The sequence below is a fragment of the Rousettus aegyptiacus genome, unplaced genomic scaffold, assembly GCF_014176215.1.
Source record: "Rousettus aegyptiacus isolate mRouAeg1 unplaced genomic scaffold, mRouAeg1.p scaffold_m13_p_13, whole genome shotgun sequence".
In the NCBI taxonomy this organism is placed as follows: domain Eukaryota; kingdom Metazoa; phylum Chordata; class Mammalia; order Chiroptera; family Pteropodidae; genus Rousettus; species Rousettus aegyptiacus.
Window position 1 is genome coordinate 63,215,264 of NW_023416288.1, and position 14,716 is coordinate 63,229,979.

The 14,716-nt window shown below is 55.6% G+C and overlaps 1 protein-coding gene across 2 annotated transcripts; it reads left to right on the forward strand.

The window, feature by feature from the left end:
* The first annotated feature begins 2,605 nt into the window (after nt 1-2,605).
* Nucleotides 2,606-11,040, forward strand: PRRT4 (proline rich transmembrane protein 4). Of its 2 annotated transcripts, none has more exons than XM_036230209.1 (4): nt 2,606-3,579; nt 3,665-3,772; nt 4,133-4,258; nt 9,141-11,040. In XM_036230209.1, the coding sequence occupies exons 1-4, from the start codon at nt 2,922-2,924 to the stop codon at nt 10,967-10,969; spliced, it is 2,721 nt and encodes a 906-aa protein (XP_036086102.1). In that variant the 5' UTR covers nt 2,606-2,921; the 3' UTR covers nt 10,970-11,040. The 2 variants fall into 2 exon arrangements, with proteins under 2 accessions (XP_036086102.1, XP_016004125.2); XM_016148639.2 differs by having other exon boundaries at nt 4,133-4,252.
* The last annotated feature ends 3,676 nt before the right edge of the window (nt 11,041-14,716 follow it).

Genomic DNA, 14,716 nt, shown 5'->3' on the forward strand with positions numbered 1-14,716 from the left:
CTTTCTATAATTGAGACAGACCCGCCCTAGGTAACCGTGTAATACCCCCTCCTCAACCCTGCATAACAGCAAGGAAAGGGGAGATGGAAAGGGGACGGTCAGAGTCACATCCAAGCCTGTAACAAGGTGACCACAATTCTCTCTCTGTGGCTTGTGAGGTGGAATGTGAGGAGACCTCTAAAGCATCCAGTACGGTGCTTGGCACACAGTAGGACGTCTGGATTTTGAGCGACAGCTTTACGTGGCACAGAGTCTTCTGTGTTTTATGTTCCCCTTCTACTTTTGAATACTAGCATTTTCGGAGGGGCGTGTGAAGGAATTGAGAGGCTCAGTACTACTTAAATCAGTCCCCGAGACAGCATTAGAGGGGCCACGAAGTATTCACAGTGACTGCCTTGCTCTTCTTTAGTCGTCTTCAACACGGTGGCAGCCTCGGCGGGGTCTCCCTTATAGTCCTGAGGCTGCATGCTCTTTCTTTGACTTCACTGGTCTCCTCCTGCCCCTTACTAAAAATGAGTTGTAGGCCACCTCTCACAAGCAGCTTAGCTCCCCTTTCAGTCTGGCAGACATTTTTGAAACTCTTAAGTATTTTTGAGAGATCTGTTTTGGCAAAAAGAAATGTTACACACACAAATTGACATTCAGCAGTCCAACCGTGCCACGTGAGAGCCCCCCCCCCCCCGTGCTACTGGGCTCAAGTCTCTGCCAAGCTGTGTAATCTTGGGGAAAAAGTGTCCTTTTCTGAGCCTTAATTTTCCAGTCGGTGAAATGGACACGCACGGGGCTGTGGGGCGGACTCATGAAAGGCGTGAAGTGCCGATTACACTTCCACTCACCGCGTAGTAAACGTAGTGGGTCATCTCGCCTGGGGAGCCATCCCGGGTCGGCTGCCGAGTGTGTGTGTGTGTGTGTGTGTGTGCGTGTGTGTGTGCGTGCACGCGCGCGCGTGCGCGGTGCTCTGGCCCACGGGTGTGTTTCCCGGGAAAGGCGTGCGTGTAGATAGATGTGCGTGATGGGCCGCCCTTGGGAGTGTGTGGCTGCCGGCGCCACGCTGAGGACGAGGTGCCCGCGCCCGCCACGGCTGATTAGCAGCGCCGGGTGATCGAGCGCGCGTGGGGGCTGCGCGCACAGACGGGGGCCCCGCCTGCCGCCGGGGTGGGAGGCGGACCCCGGGCCGCCGGCGGGTGGTGGGGAGAGGGGCAGGGAGGGAGGGGCGGGACCAAGGGAGGGGAGGGTGGGAGGACGGTCGGCGCGAGGCGGCCACGGAGCCCCGGCGAGGCTCACAGCCAGGAGGCGGCGCTGCGGGGAAGGAGCGCGGCGCGGGGCCGGGCCGCCCGCCTGGGGACAGCGCTGCGGGCCGCGGGCCGGGCCGGGCCAGACCCGGGCAGAGCGTTGGCGAAGCCGCGGCCGCCGGACGAGCGGAGGGGCGTCGAGTGCGGCGGAGAGAACCGGCGAGACTCCGCGGAGCGTCGCCCAGCTGGGCGCCTGGGCCACCGCGACCGCCCCTTCTCGGGGGACTTGGCAGAGGAGACCCGCCTCCGGGACGGAGCCAGAGGAGCAGGTCGGCTGGTCCAGGCATGGGGAGTGTGTGTGTGTGTGTGTGTGTGTGTGTGCGCGCGCGCGTGCCTGCAGGGGAGGTGGGCGTGTAGGGGTGTGTGTGTGTGTTGGGGGATGACAGTGTGTGATGTGTGTGTAAGGAGTATGTGAATGTGTGTAGGGGTATGCGTGACTGCATCTACTGTGTGTCTGTGAGACGGGTCTGTGTGTGTGTGTGTGTGTGTGTGTGTGTGTGAGAGAGAGAGAGAGAGAGAGAGAGAGAGAGAGAGAGAGAGAGAGAGAGAGAGAGACAGGAGGCTAGGAGCTCACAGAGCTTGGGTCTGAAACCATGTTGGAGGGAGGGGGCTCGGCAGGACCCAATGTGTGTGCGCGTGCACTTGTGTGGAGGTCTGTGTGAAGGGTGAGTGGGTGAGTGTGTCATGGGTGCTAGATGTGGCCGTGTGCATGATGTAAGGGTGCCGGGTACACGTGTGTTCCTGGCTCACCCTCCCCTTCCCCCACCAGAGGTGTGTGCAGGTAGCGGGGTTCCAGGGAGAGAACGGGAGTCTCCTGCAGCAGCCCCTCGCCCAGCTCGCCTTCCTGGCCACCTTCCTCGAGAAGCCAGCGGCGGCTAAGCTCCTCCCCGCCCCCCTCAGTACTCCTAGGGTTAAGGGGAAGGGAGCAGGCCAAGCCCCTGAAAGAGGGGGAGGCTGAAGGGATAGAGCTTCTGCCAGACCACAGAGCTAGGCTGCCTTCTCCATCTCTGCCAGATCACTTGGCTCTCTGCTTCGCCTCTCCCAGGGCCCTGTGCTCCTGGGTCTGAGTGAGTAGAGGGCCAACATCTTAGGTTGGGGCCCGAGATGGGGATGCGAATAGGTTGAAACTCATCCGTGAGGGTTAGCTTATTCACAGTTTCATTGCCAGAAGGGTGCTGGGAACATGGTACCTCAATAAATATTTGTGGGTGGGAAGGAGAATAGAGAGAGGGAGGGAAGGCATCTGAGTCTGGGAGTCAAGTCCGCCCCCTCTGCTATCAGTCAAGGATGAGGGCAGCTGGTTGCAGTCAGATCCTAGTCCCCAGATTGAGCAGGTGGGGGAGGCAGGGGTTTCGGGAGAGGGAGCCTGAGCTGGAAGAGAAGGAAACTGTAGGGGAGAGAGTTATGCTGGGGCCTGGATGGAGGAAGGAGCTGGCAACTCTCCTTGGGCAGAACCCTTTGCATCCTGCCCCCGGCCCCCACCTGCTTCTCTGTTATCATAAGCCTCTCTCTGGTGCATTCCATCCCAGGGTTCATAGTGGCTCTCGTCTCTCTGGGACCTCCGTGCTCAAAAGGTGCTGAAGAACTGAGCTGCCTGCCCGCCGAGGCCATCTGAGGCCAGGTGGGGCCATGGCAGGGCATGGCTGTCTGGGGCTGGGGCTGTTCTGTTGGGTCCTGCTTGCTGTTCCCGTGGGCCCCCAGCCTGCTTCTTCTGTCCCAGGTGCCCCTCTCACCACTTTGACCCCACCACCTCAGAGCGAGGCCTCTGTGTTGTCTCTCAACCTGGGACTTAACTTCAAATTGCACCTTCGGGGACCTGCTGCCGCCTGGGGGAGCCCTGTCACAGAGACCCAACCACAACCACTGTCTCCTGGGCCAAGCCGGGAGCTAGAGAAAGAAGTGGCCAGTGGGCCGAAGACTGACCCCCTTTTGGAACTGCTGGTGGGCTCCCTCGGGAATTCTCCCCCAGAGTGGGGCTCTGCTGAAGGCAGCTCTACACCCTGGGCCTCCTCCCTGCCTCTAGAGTCCACATCCCCCTCCTCTGGGTCCACCGACCAGCCCACTGCTCTCTATCAGCCCAGGATGGGCACTGTGACCTGGGACACTGCTCTGACAGCTACAGCACCTCCATCCAGTGCTCCCAGGCCCCACCAGAGTGAGCTGGAACTGAAGTTTGACATGGCGCTGAGAGCCGGTGCAGCCCCCACGCTCGGGCATCGGATGCTGCCCCTGTTGCCCAGTCTGCGGGCCAGCCTGGCAGAGATTGCTGGGCGCCTGGGACCCTTTGGTGAGTACTCACCTCATCCTGAGGAGAGCCCCTGCTGGGCAGCCTGGCAGGTAGGAGGAAGCTTCAGCCCGGGCTCCTTTTGCAGGGTTTTTTGGCACTACTCTGTCCCCACTCCGGAACTTCTCAGGTCTGAGCCCCCCAGGTCCAACCGCATCCCCAAGCTCTGCCTCTGGAGTTTCTTCAGATTCTCCAGGTGAGTGTTTATTTCATTGCAACAAATATTTATGGAACCTCTACGTGTCACACACTGGGCTACGAGCCTAATCAGTGTCTTCCTTTCTTCCTGGACTCAAGGGAGACCAGCATTGCTTTCTCCAGGCCCTGGGACATGGGCCACTGCTCACGGGGGCGGGGGGGGGGGGAATCCCCTCTTTGCCATATTGAATCTGGTTTGGTCCCTGGAGCTCTGCTCCTGATGGACATGCAGCTACAGTTCTTGGGACAGGGGGTCCTTTAGAAAGCAAGCTGGGGAAGGACAGGCTTTTCACCAAAGCCCCAGAGGCCAAGGCTGGCTGAGGAGAGGGCAGTCGAAGCCCATGTGCTCCCTTTGCAGGGTTCTTTGGCACCACTCTGTCCCCGCCCCCATCCTTCCTGGAGAGAAAGCTCCCAAGCCCAGGCCTACTAGACCCAACTGCTTCCCTAAGCTCTGCCTCGATTGCAACAGCATCGCTAGGTAAGTGTCCGATTCATTTAAACTTGACAGTTATTTATTGAGCACATACTACATATTAGTCACCCATTGGCATTCTGGGAACCTTTTATTTCATTGTCATCATAACACCATTCTCTTTGTCATTATCATGGAGATATATATAATGGACTGAGAACAAGTGTTGCTGGGGATGGCCCCACACAGAGTTAAGTAAAAGTCCTCTGGGAATTTCCCAATCACAGGCAAAGCAGGATATAGACAAATGTATCAGGGGTAAACAGACACAGGATCTCCTTCATGATTTCCATAGCCTCGGCACCAACTCCACCCTCTGCTCCAGTATGCCCGGCTTGTCTCCCCACCCCCACCCAACCTTGGGGCTCTCTCTTTTGCTGTCTGATCTGACATGACATGCTGTCACATACGGGCAGAGCTGAGCCCCTCAATAGGAAAACAATGAAGACCTTGAGCAGACAGATGCCATCCTCATTCAAGGGAGCCTTTCGGAAGATGCACAGAGACAAACTGGTGGTGCAGACGAAAGACCAGGGACTCTGGGAGCATGGGATTTTGCTTTGAACCCCAGTTCACTTACTAACTGGCGGGGTGATTGGGTGATCTCAGAACAGGTCATTTAGCCTCTCTGAGCCTAAATTTTCTTATATACCTGGGGTTTAATAATAGTACCCATCTTGTTATTCTGAGCACAAAGTAGGCGCTCATGAAATAATAGCTGTTAACCTTGCTTCTTCCACTGCTGCATCACAAATACACTTCCAGACCCTGCCTCTCAGACACCGCAACCCTGGTCTCAAGATGCGATGGGATAGCACATAACCCACAGGACAGAAGGCACACTGCTTAGGGAGAGGTCCTGCTAGGTGAAGCCAAAGGAGCCGTGGAGAGGGACCGCCAGGCCCCAGCTTTTCTCTAGAAAGGGTTTACCGTAGCTGTGAATCCTCTCAGCTTCTGCCCTCCCCATAAGGAACCTGCTCAGCAGTGGAAATCACTGGTCCCCCAGTTTCTTCCAGCTCCAGGCTCAACACAGCACCTGACTCTCTCTCACTCCTGCGTGATCACTGCATTCCTGGCCATGTGGGTGAGGAGCCTGCTGTCCCCTCCCTGTCCAGCCCAGTGTGTAGCAGTGGCAGGATCTTCTGTGGGCTTGGGGGCGGGCTCTGTGGCCTCCAGGGAAGAATGATAGCTGGCACCATGTCAGCCTTGGTGACAGTGCTGTCCGGGCGGGTTTAATGAGTCTGGACAGCAGCAGAGGCAGCCCAGCTCGCTCATACCACCCTTTCCCCCTTCTACACTGATGGTTGCAGGAACCTAGCCTCCTCATGGCTGTTCCTCTTGGATAAACCCAAGAGAGCTACAAGCGTCTTGGAGAGAAGGCCAAGGGGCCTTATCTAAGCCAGCAGCGTGTGTGGGGAGCAGTGTCAAGCATTTAGGGGACATAGGGAGTCTCTCTGTGTCTCCTCGAGGACCTTTCTAACCTAGATGTGGTTAACCTTTGACCCTAGGGCTTCCCGTCCCTTGCATTAGGTCCCCTTCGCCTCGGACAGAGCTTATATTCAGCCAGTACACACAGAAAGAGTTGTATAGGTCGTTAACACCTTAAAACACTTTCATATCAGTTGATAAGTACTCACTGCACTTAGTCACCTGAGTACTCCCCACCACTCCCTGACCATCCTGGCTGGCACCTGTGCCATTTCCAGTTGTTAAATATTGCAAATGTCACCCTTAAAAAAGTATCAATCCTCTGTAATCCTGGAGGTGGGGGTGGGGAAAAGGACGGGGCCAGGCCACTGAACAGGCTGCAGCTTCCGGCATCCGCAGTGGAGCCCAGATCCCCCGGCCCTTTGATCTGGGCAGCTGGTGGATAATCAGGCCTGACGTTTCCATAAATCTAGCTGGCCCCTCTCCCCGACTCCTCCCTAGCCGGATCTGATCTCACCAATTACTCATATTGACATCCCATCTCCTCCCTTTTGCCCCTGAGGTCAAGAGGGGCCACAGGGCTGGAGTGGGAGAATCTTGTAAGGGAGGCCTGCTCACAAGAGGGACCCTAGGAAGTCATTATTTTCTGAGCTCTTCTGGGGGGACCTGAGGGCTCCTGGGGAAGCCTCGAAAGGAGAGAGATCAAGTGGACCCTTCAAAGGCAGAAACTAGGTCTTCTTTGCCTGTTCCCAGCCACATGTGGCCCAGTGCTGGGCACACGAGCTACACCCCGCCCCCTGGAAGCAGTGCTTCTAGTTCAAAACTCGCTTCTCTGACACTTGAGTTGTGTCTGTACTTTGTTTTTGTTTTTGTTTTTTAAATTCCTTTTCTAGCTTCTTAAGGAACGTTGAAACTCATTCTAGTTGCCATAGTGCTTTGGGACAGAGACGAGAGATGGGGCTTTCTGTGGCCCTCGGTGAGGAAGGATGCAGACATCTGAGAGCTGCACTGGTCTGAACAATGAGCAAGGAAGAGGTGTGTGAGGCGGCAGTCTGGCACGGGCTGTGGGGCTCCCAGGCATGGTCTCTGCCTCTCTGCAGAGCCCACCAAGGCCAAGGAAAAGCCAGGCAAACTCGTCCACTTTGTAGAAGTGGGTTGGACAAGGGCGTCTGAGGAGACCAAGGAATGAGAGTGAGGGAATGTGTATCTAATGCCACTAATATCAGACTGATGCCTGCCTCTGATCGGCAAGCTGTCTGTTCCCAGTTGAAGGGTTCCTCCTTTAACTCATGGCTGTGTTTTTGTTAGGTGTTCAGGGATGCCCAGCCATTCGAATAGTGTTCTTCAAGCAGAGTTCACAAAGTGAGACAATACATTGATGTTCACTCATTTGACTAACTGTTGATTTTGTAAGCAAGTTTAGGACGTGCTAAGGGACAGCAGCCCTTTTGTTAGTTAAATAAAGAACTAGTTTGAGGCCAGAAATGGTCACATCCCCACAAACACAAACTGATGATGAGTGCTAAACATTAGCCTATAATGATGACACCAATGGCAGTCACATACTGAATGTTTATTATGCACAGTACTCCAAACAGCTTTGCACGCATTGTCCATACAGCAGGTACTCTTCGCCACTTCAGACTTGAGGAATGCGATGGAACGGGAAGCAGGGCACAAGCTGCCATTTGCAGTAGGCAGTGAGCTGCGGATGTTTAATTTTTTTGGCTGCTCCCTCTCTGCCCTCCCCAGTTGTCTGATTCTATCTTCTTCTTCTCTTTCTCCAGAGCCGCTTTCTGCCCTCCTCGCTCCCTTTATACTTGATCTTAGTTAGCCAAAAGGCCGAGAAGCGATCTTTTTCCTCGTTCTCAAGACCGCTCTGTTTTGCATGTTCCCAGCCTGAGCTGGCACTGCCTGGGGTGGGGGTGCTCCTGAGGTCTTCTTGTATTGTCCAGCTGAGGGCTCTTCCTGGATTATCCAGTTGAGGCATGGCTGGGCATGGCCAGGTAGTTGGGGCAGGAGTCTGGTTTTCAGCAGATCCCCACTCCCCTACTCCCCCCACCCGCATTCTACATCTGCCTCCTCTTCATCTCCCCATTCCCACCAGGCCGTCCGCATCCTTTACCACCATCTTTCTCCCTCTACCCTTGCCTGCAGCCGTAGTTCTGCTGAGCCTGCTAGGTGGACTAAGGAGAAGTTCAGGCTCCAGCATCCTCCCTTGCTGCATGGCCATGAAGAGAATCCTTGAATCTGACTCTTTCTAACTCCTCTCTTGCTCCAGGAGAGTGAATTAGAGATCTTACTCCTCAACCTCTCTTGACTTGACTTCCCTTTCCCACAGGACATGGGGAAGATGTTGAAGCACAGGATGGGGCTAGGGGCCTGAGTTAGCAAACCCCAGGGCAAACTCTGAGGGGCTCACACTGACTAAGATGGCATTTTCCCTCACTACGCTCTCCCCGATTGTTCCTTCCTAGAAGTTCAAGTAAATTCAAGCCCCCACGGAATCCATCTCAATGCCACTTTCTATAAAATGGACTGGAACCAAAGAGGCACACACCTACATTAAGAGCCTTAGACTAATGACTTTGTGACTGAGTCAGGATGGGGATCACGGCCATGGGTAGAGAGAAGGGTATAGCAGGCAGGAAGGCCGATGAATAGGAAAGGTGTTCTCGGGGTGCTGGGAACAGGAGTACCTCACCTCTCCCCCTCCTGCGTGTATGCATGTGCACGCGTGTGCCTGTATGTGTGTGTATGTGTGTATGTTGGGGCTTTTATTGAAGAGACGGGGAGAAGGGAGAAGCACTGGAAAATGGTCAGGGGAAGCTTCTTCCAGCACCGAGGTGGGAGTTGGGGAATCAGGGGTGCAGAACAAGAGAGAAGCAAACTAGTATTATGAAGAGACTCAGACTGGTGCTCAGATCTGGATTCTAGTAGTAGCTCTGCCAATATGTGACCTTGGACAGGTCACTTTGCCTCTTCGTGGACCCTAAGTCTTCATCTGACAAACAAGAAGATTCATTTAGTCGACGAATCTCTGCTCAGTGCTAACTCTGTGCCAGACACCATTTTAGGCATGGGGATTCAGATGTGGGCAAAGCACTTGTTCTTAAAAATACTTGTTCTTAGGGAGCTTTCTTTCTAGTGGGGGATTGAACTGGAGGGGGCTTCCACAGTCCCTTCCAGCTGTAAAATCCTGGGACTCCTTAAGAAAAAACCATTTGCAGTAGAGTCACAGAGTTATGAAGGGAATGAAGGGAGCTGGGGATGGGAGGGGTGGGAGGTGGGAGGGGTGGGAGGAAGGATGAGGGCTGAAACTAGCGAGAGGAGTTTGATGGGGGAGAGAAAAGTGAGGGGCCAAAAGTTTAAGACAAGGGTGTCCCGGGTGCTATGAGAACCCTGCCAGGGGGTATACAGACTATGGGCTGGACAATTGCCTCAGACACATGTTCTTTGCCCACAGACCCCATCATCCCCACCTCCGGCCCAAATGACCTCTCTCCGGCCAAACTCGGGAAGCCTTCCTTGCGGCCAGAGTGTGGACCTGGGTCCTGCGGCATAGGAGAATTTCCTGAACGCGAGGGACAGCCTCCTGCGGCCCCACTGCCCCTCTTCTTCCTGACCCTGGAGGCCGACTGGGCAGAGGCCAGGGCTCGCTGGGGTCTGGCCTGGGAGGCCCATGTGTACGGGGTAGGAGCGCTCTTCGGACTGGTGGCCCTGTTGGCGCTCCTGGCTCTGGCCCTCTTGCCCTGGCGCTGCCCACCCGGCGCCCCCTGCCTGGCGCTGCTGGACCTGCTCCTGCTCTCGGCCGGGGCCACGCGGGCCTTCCCGCTCTTCTACGACGCCTATGGGCACCGCGACCGGCTGCCCGCGCTCGCCTGGCTGTTGCTGCAGGACCTTCCGCTGCCTTGCCTGGCCGCCGGCCTGGGCCTGGCCTGCCTGCTGCTGGCCCGGCCGCGCCCGCCGCGGTGTCCGGCCGGCCTGGCCGCGCTGCTGCTCCTCGGGCTGGGGCTGGCGGCGGCCGCCGCCCTTGGGAGCGCCGCCCACCGCCCGCTGCGGCCCTTACGGCTCGCCTCCCGCGGGCTGCACGCCTTCCTCGCCGCCCTCCTCTCCGGGCTCCTGCTGGCGCTCTCCTGCTGGGGGGGTCGGCGGCGGCGGGCTGGAGCGCCCCTGGGAGGGTCAGGCTTCAAGGGCACCACCCCTCTCCCGAAGGCCCGCAGCCCCTTCGCCCCGCGGGAGTCCTGGCGGCGCGCAGCGCGCACGGCCCCAGTGGCGGGCACCTTCGGGCTGCTGAGCGGAGCTCTTCAGGGCTACGAGGTGCTGCACGCCCTGGGCTATGGCGGCCAGCCCGGCCTGGAGGGGCCCTGGCCCTGGTGGGCCTTCCAGCTGGGCCTGCGCCTGGGCGAGGTGGGCATCGCGCTCCCGTTGGCGCTGCTGGGCCTCTACCCCACGCTCTGCAGCCCCCGCGTGCCGCCGCCGCGCTGCTGGGCCAAGCTCTTCCGCTTTTCCCCGGGCCACGCGGCCCCGCTGCTGCCCGGACGTTGGGTCACCGGGCCCCCGGACAAGGAGCACCTGGGTAGCGCCATCGCGCGTGGTGACGCGGAGCTGCTGCAGCTATGCGCCCTGGCAGGGCCGGGCCCCGACCTCCTACTCCAGGGAGGCGCCTGCCAGGGTTTCGAGGGGGCGGAGGCCAACCCGGTACCTTCTCCGGCCTCATCCCCCTGCAGTGATTACACCGTGGACTTCCGCCCGCCTTCCCCAATCAACCTGCGGCGCAGCATCGAGGAGGCCCTCTGCAGCGAGGCCCTGCTCGCGCCAGGCCTCTTCCAGGGCCCTGCCTTCGGGGAAGCCCTGCCCGGGCTCAGCCTCTATAGCACTTCCTCGCTGGGGGCGAAGACCAGGATCGTGCCCAGTGGGAGGTCTAAGGAGGCCCCTGGCTCCCCCGCGCCCCCGGAACTCCCCTCTCCCGGAGCCTGGCCCGCAGGCAGTAGCGCCTCATCCGGGTCGCTGTGCGGACTCTCCCGGGACAGCTCGTCCATGCTGCTATGCTCCAGCCCCGACAGGCCCCCGCGCTGTCCGCTGGTCTGTGTCCTCAGCCCCCCGCGGCCCTCGGGAAGCAGCCCTAGCCTCCCGGCCTCAGGATCCTACCAGGCCTTGTCCCCATCCTCCCACGACTCTCCAGAGCCTGCTCCTGAGCTGCAGGCTGAAGAAGCCTTGCTGCAGGAGCAATTCCTGGACGCCTGCCGACAGATCGACGAGCTGAGCGTGGGCAGCGACACCATAGACCTGTGAAGAGGTGGCCTCCTCGGTGCCCGGCCATCCCTGTCCCCTTCTGGCGCCTGCTCTGCCCAAGACCTGCACACTGTAACCCTTCCCCAACCCTGCCTGGCTCAGATACCTCTCCCGGCTTCCTTCCCCACCCAGGGGCTGGGTGGGTGGGTCAGCAGCCAGGCTCTGTTGATTGGGAATTAGTGCCACCTTCTCTGGATCCCTGGGCGCTGATGCCCTCAGCTGCAATTCTAGGCTGGCAGAGGTCCCACTTTCCTTGGCATTCACCAGCAATAAAGCTCCAAGGTGCTTCACCCCTGACCACCACTCCCCACGTTGGTGCTGAGTGGGAGGGGCTGTCCTCAGAGGACCTCCTGACCAGCCTCAGTCCCGGTATCCAACTCTGCCATGCCCGGGAATCCCATCCCTGCCTGAGTGAGACTCCCTGTCCTCCACATGACCCTTCCCTACAGAAGGGCCCATGGCCCACCTGGGAGACTCCACAGCAGTTAAGTGGGAGGTGAGTCCTATCAGAGTTAATTTATCAATAAAATATTTTCAGAGGAGAAAGGTCTGATCTTCTTGGAAAAGCTTTGATGAAGCAAGAGCAGCAACGGTTCTGCCAGAACTGGAAGAGAAGCAGCATTTGGGTGGGGTGGGTCCATCTCAGACCTTAGGGACCTTTACTCCTGACTACAAGAAGTTTTTGTCCTGTGGCTGGAATGAGTGAGGATCTTGGAAGAGGCTCCTTGAAGATCCTTCTGACTCTGGGAAGTGGCTTTTTAGAGATGTAACACGGCCCTGAGAGGTGAAACAGAAACTCTACAGTCATTGATGGAAATGTCTGCATCCCTAGGAGCCTGGCTTCAGGTGCTGGTGGGTGCCGAGCCAGGGGGCTAGCTAGTGGTAAAGTTCTTTGTGGAAATGTCAATACACATAGCAAGGGCTTGATCACCTTGATCTGCGTGCCTCAGCAATCTCCCTGCCATATTCCCAGAGGAGTTTGCACCTGCTCCACCTACCAACAGGACCTCTTCAAGGTTGGACTCACAACACAACCTCTCTTCCCCTGCAGAACACTCATCACCCATAGATACCGATCCTCCCTGGAGCAAGCCTGTCATCTCCAAACCTCATCTGCATGCTACCTACCAGAGCAGAACTCCCAGTACAGAGACCCATGAATGCATCCAACCACCAGCACTCTGTAATCCTTCCCTTGTCCAGAGCGTTGAGCTCTGAGCTCTGTAGTCTGCATTTGTCATTCAGTTAAAATGCAGTAAGTTCAGAGTGGCACTAAAACAGGGTGATAGATTAAGTTTGAAGAGGAAATCTGGCAGTGTTTCGGCAGATGTTCTGTACATTACCGGGAGACCCACGGCGGCACACATACTAGGCTTGAAGTGGAAAAACAGGAATAAGAGTGGTTTTTCTTTCAATTCTGCCCATCAACTGGTGGGGATTTGAGAAGGGAAGAGAGGGAGCCAAGAGGGAAGCAGGCAGGGAGGCCAGAGCGGGGAAGGGGACGCTCACCAGACCAGGTCCAGTGAACTAGAGGAAGAATTAAAGCACAGCTGTCCTTGCACATGAAGATCTGTCTTGTCTGAAAGAAGTGTCCAGGTCCTGGGACCACAGAAGGAGGAAGGAAGTCAGTGATGTTTTGGGGGGTAGTGAGGGTCATAGTAGGGAAGAAAATGAGAGGAGCGTGGGAGCAAGCACAGCTGAAGGATGGGACTGGAGTGGATCTGACTCTGTCTCCTCCATCACCTGGTTCAGCGGGGCTCGGAAATTCTTGCTGCATCGTCACTCTGGGCTGAAGCCCAAAGAACTGCCAGGCTCCTAATTACAGGCATTTCTCAACTGCTGTCGTTGTGGCGGCATGGCCCAGCATCAGAGCTGCTTTGAGTCATGGAAGGAGTGCTTGCTGTTTGAAGAAATTACCCTCTTCCCCATTCAGCCTTCCGTCTGCCTCTGCTCACATTCAGCTCCTCTCTGCTGTCTCGTCCTCACCCTAATCCTTGCCAGCTGCTCTTGTTCCATCCACTTTCTCCATCAAGGGTCCTTGAGTTTGTGCACACACCTCTCCACAGAGCAGTCTAAGCTTCATATACTCCAGTCAGTCAGACTCTCCTTCTCTCTCTCTCTCTCTCTCTCTCTCTCTCTCTCTCACTCACTCACACACACACACACACACACACACACACACACACACACACACTGCTTTTCTGTCTGGAAGCTCTGAATGGGGCTGGTGAGATGGGGGGAGGGTCAGGGAAACACAGCTGGTTGTTCACCAGCTCCAACACTCCTTCGATTTTCCTCAGCAAGAATTACCTTTGACTTTATAAAGAAGCTGAGACTTTGACGAGACAACCCTTCTCTTTTATCTCATGCCTCAGCCCTTACTCTAAGCAGGTTTTCCACAAAAGTCCAGGTAATCATAATGCATACACCCTTTAGTTCCATTTCTTAGTAAGGTAGGGGACTGAGAGACAAACTCACCTTTATTCATTTGGCCTCTTTAAAACATTTTATTGAATACTTATAATGTGTTGTTAGGTGCTGGGGACAGAGTTGAACAAAGTGGACAGTAACCCTGAACTTATGAAGTTGAAGGTCTTCTGGGGAAGGCAGACATTAAAGAGTCATATTAATCATTACAATAGAACAAGTAACAGTTGTGAGAAGTGCTAAGAACAAAAAGTATGCAGTATTTTAAGAAGATTTGGCTTGCAAGGAGGAGTGGAGCCAGAGGGATGGGGCTTGAGAGAGGCTGGCTGAGCACAGCCCAGGCCTCTCATTTCTTTTTCTGGTTCCTGCATAGTGATGGATGAGAGAAAGGCCAGTAGTTTATTTACTCTGGAAGCCAGGTTGCTGGTGTGGTGCACGGTACCACGACTCCTGGTATTTAATAAAGAACACTGCATGTGTCCTAGGTAGATGGATGAGCAAATATTCATGATTGAAGGACCACGTGGCCTCTCCGACATGAATGAATTGGAGAGGATGAGGCTGAGGCTGAGGCTCAGAGACTGAGATGGGAAGCCAGGTCTGAAACTTGGGAGGTGCAGAAAGGGTCACCGGCATCGTCAGCCTCTTCTAGAGCACAGAACTCCTCCACACTGTGGGTGACTACTGCCCCCTGATGGGCACAGGGACACGTTTTCATTTTGTTCTTTAAGGAAGGTTGGGGTCCTAAGTATTAAAAACTTAGCATTGTGGGGGTGTCACAAAGGAATGTCGAAACAGCCTTCTAAGAGTTCTTTTACTTGTGTACACTGCAGGACTGGGAAGGGATCCCAATAGCTGGGGCCATGAAGCTTGCAATTTAGTCTTTGGAGATGGAATTTTGATTGCTAAGGTGGTGAGGGGACAGGAGAGAAGGAGGAAAAAAGGAAAGAATGCGGAATCCCAGACCAACTTTATTCTAATGATCCATCCTATTTCCTTTGTCTCTTTGTTTCTCTTTATCCTGGATAGAATTAATCCCGTAGCCTTAAAAATCTGTTTTTATTTCAATATTTTCTGTCCCAAGTTATGTATTTCAAAATAACTGTGATGTTTTCTTTTAAGTGTGTATAACTTACTTGGAGCTAGGTCTTCATAAATTTGATGTTAAGTGTTCTCCCTTCCCCCTTATTACTATCAACAAACAAACTATCCTTCCATCAGTCCATCCATTCATCCAGAATATGTTGAAAGTAAATGGGGTGTGAGGTGAAAGGGAAATCTACTTTTCACTGTACTGTTTGTACTTTTTGAATTTTTACC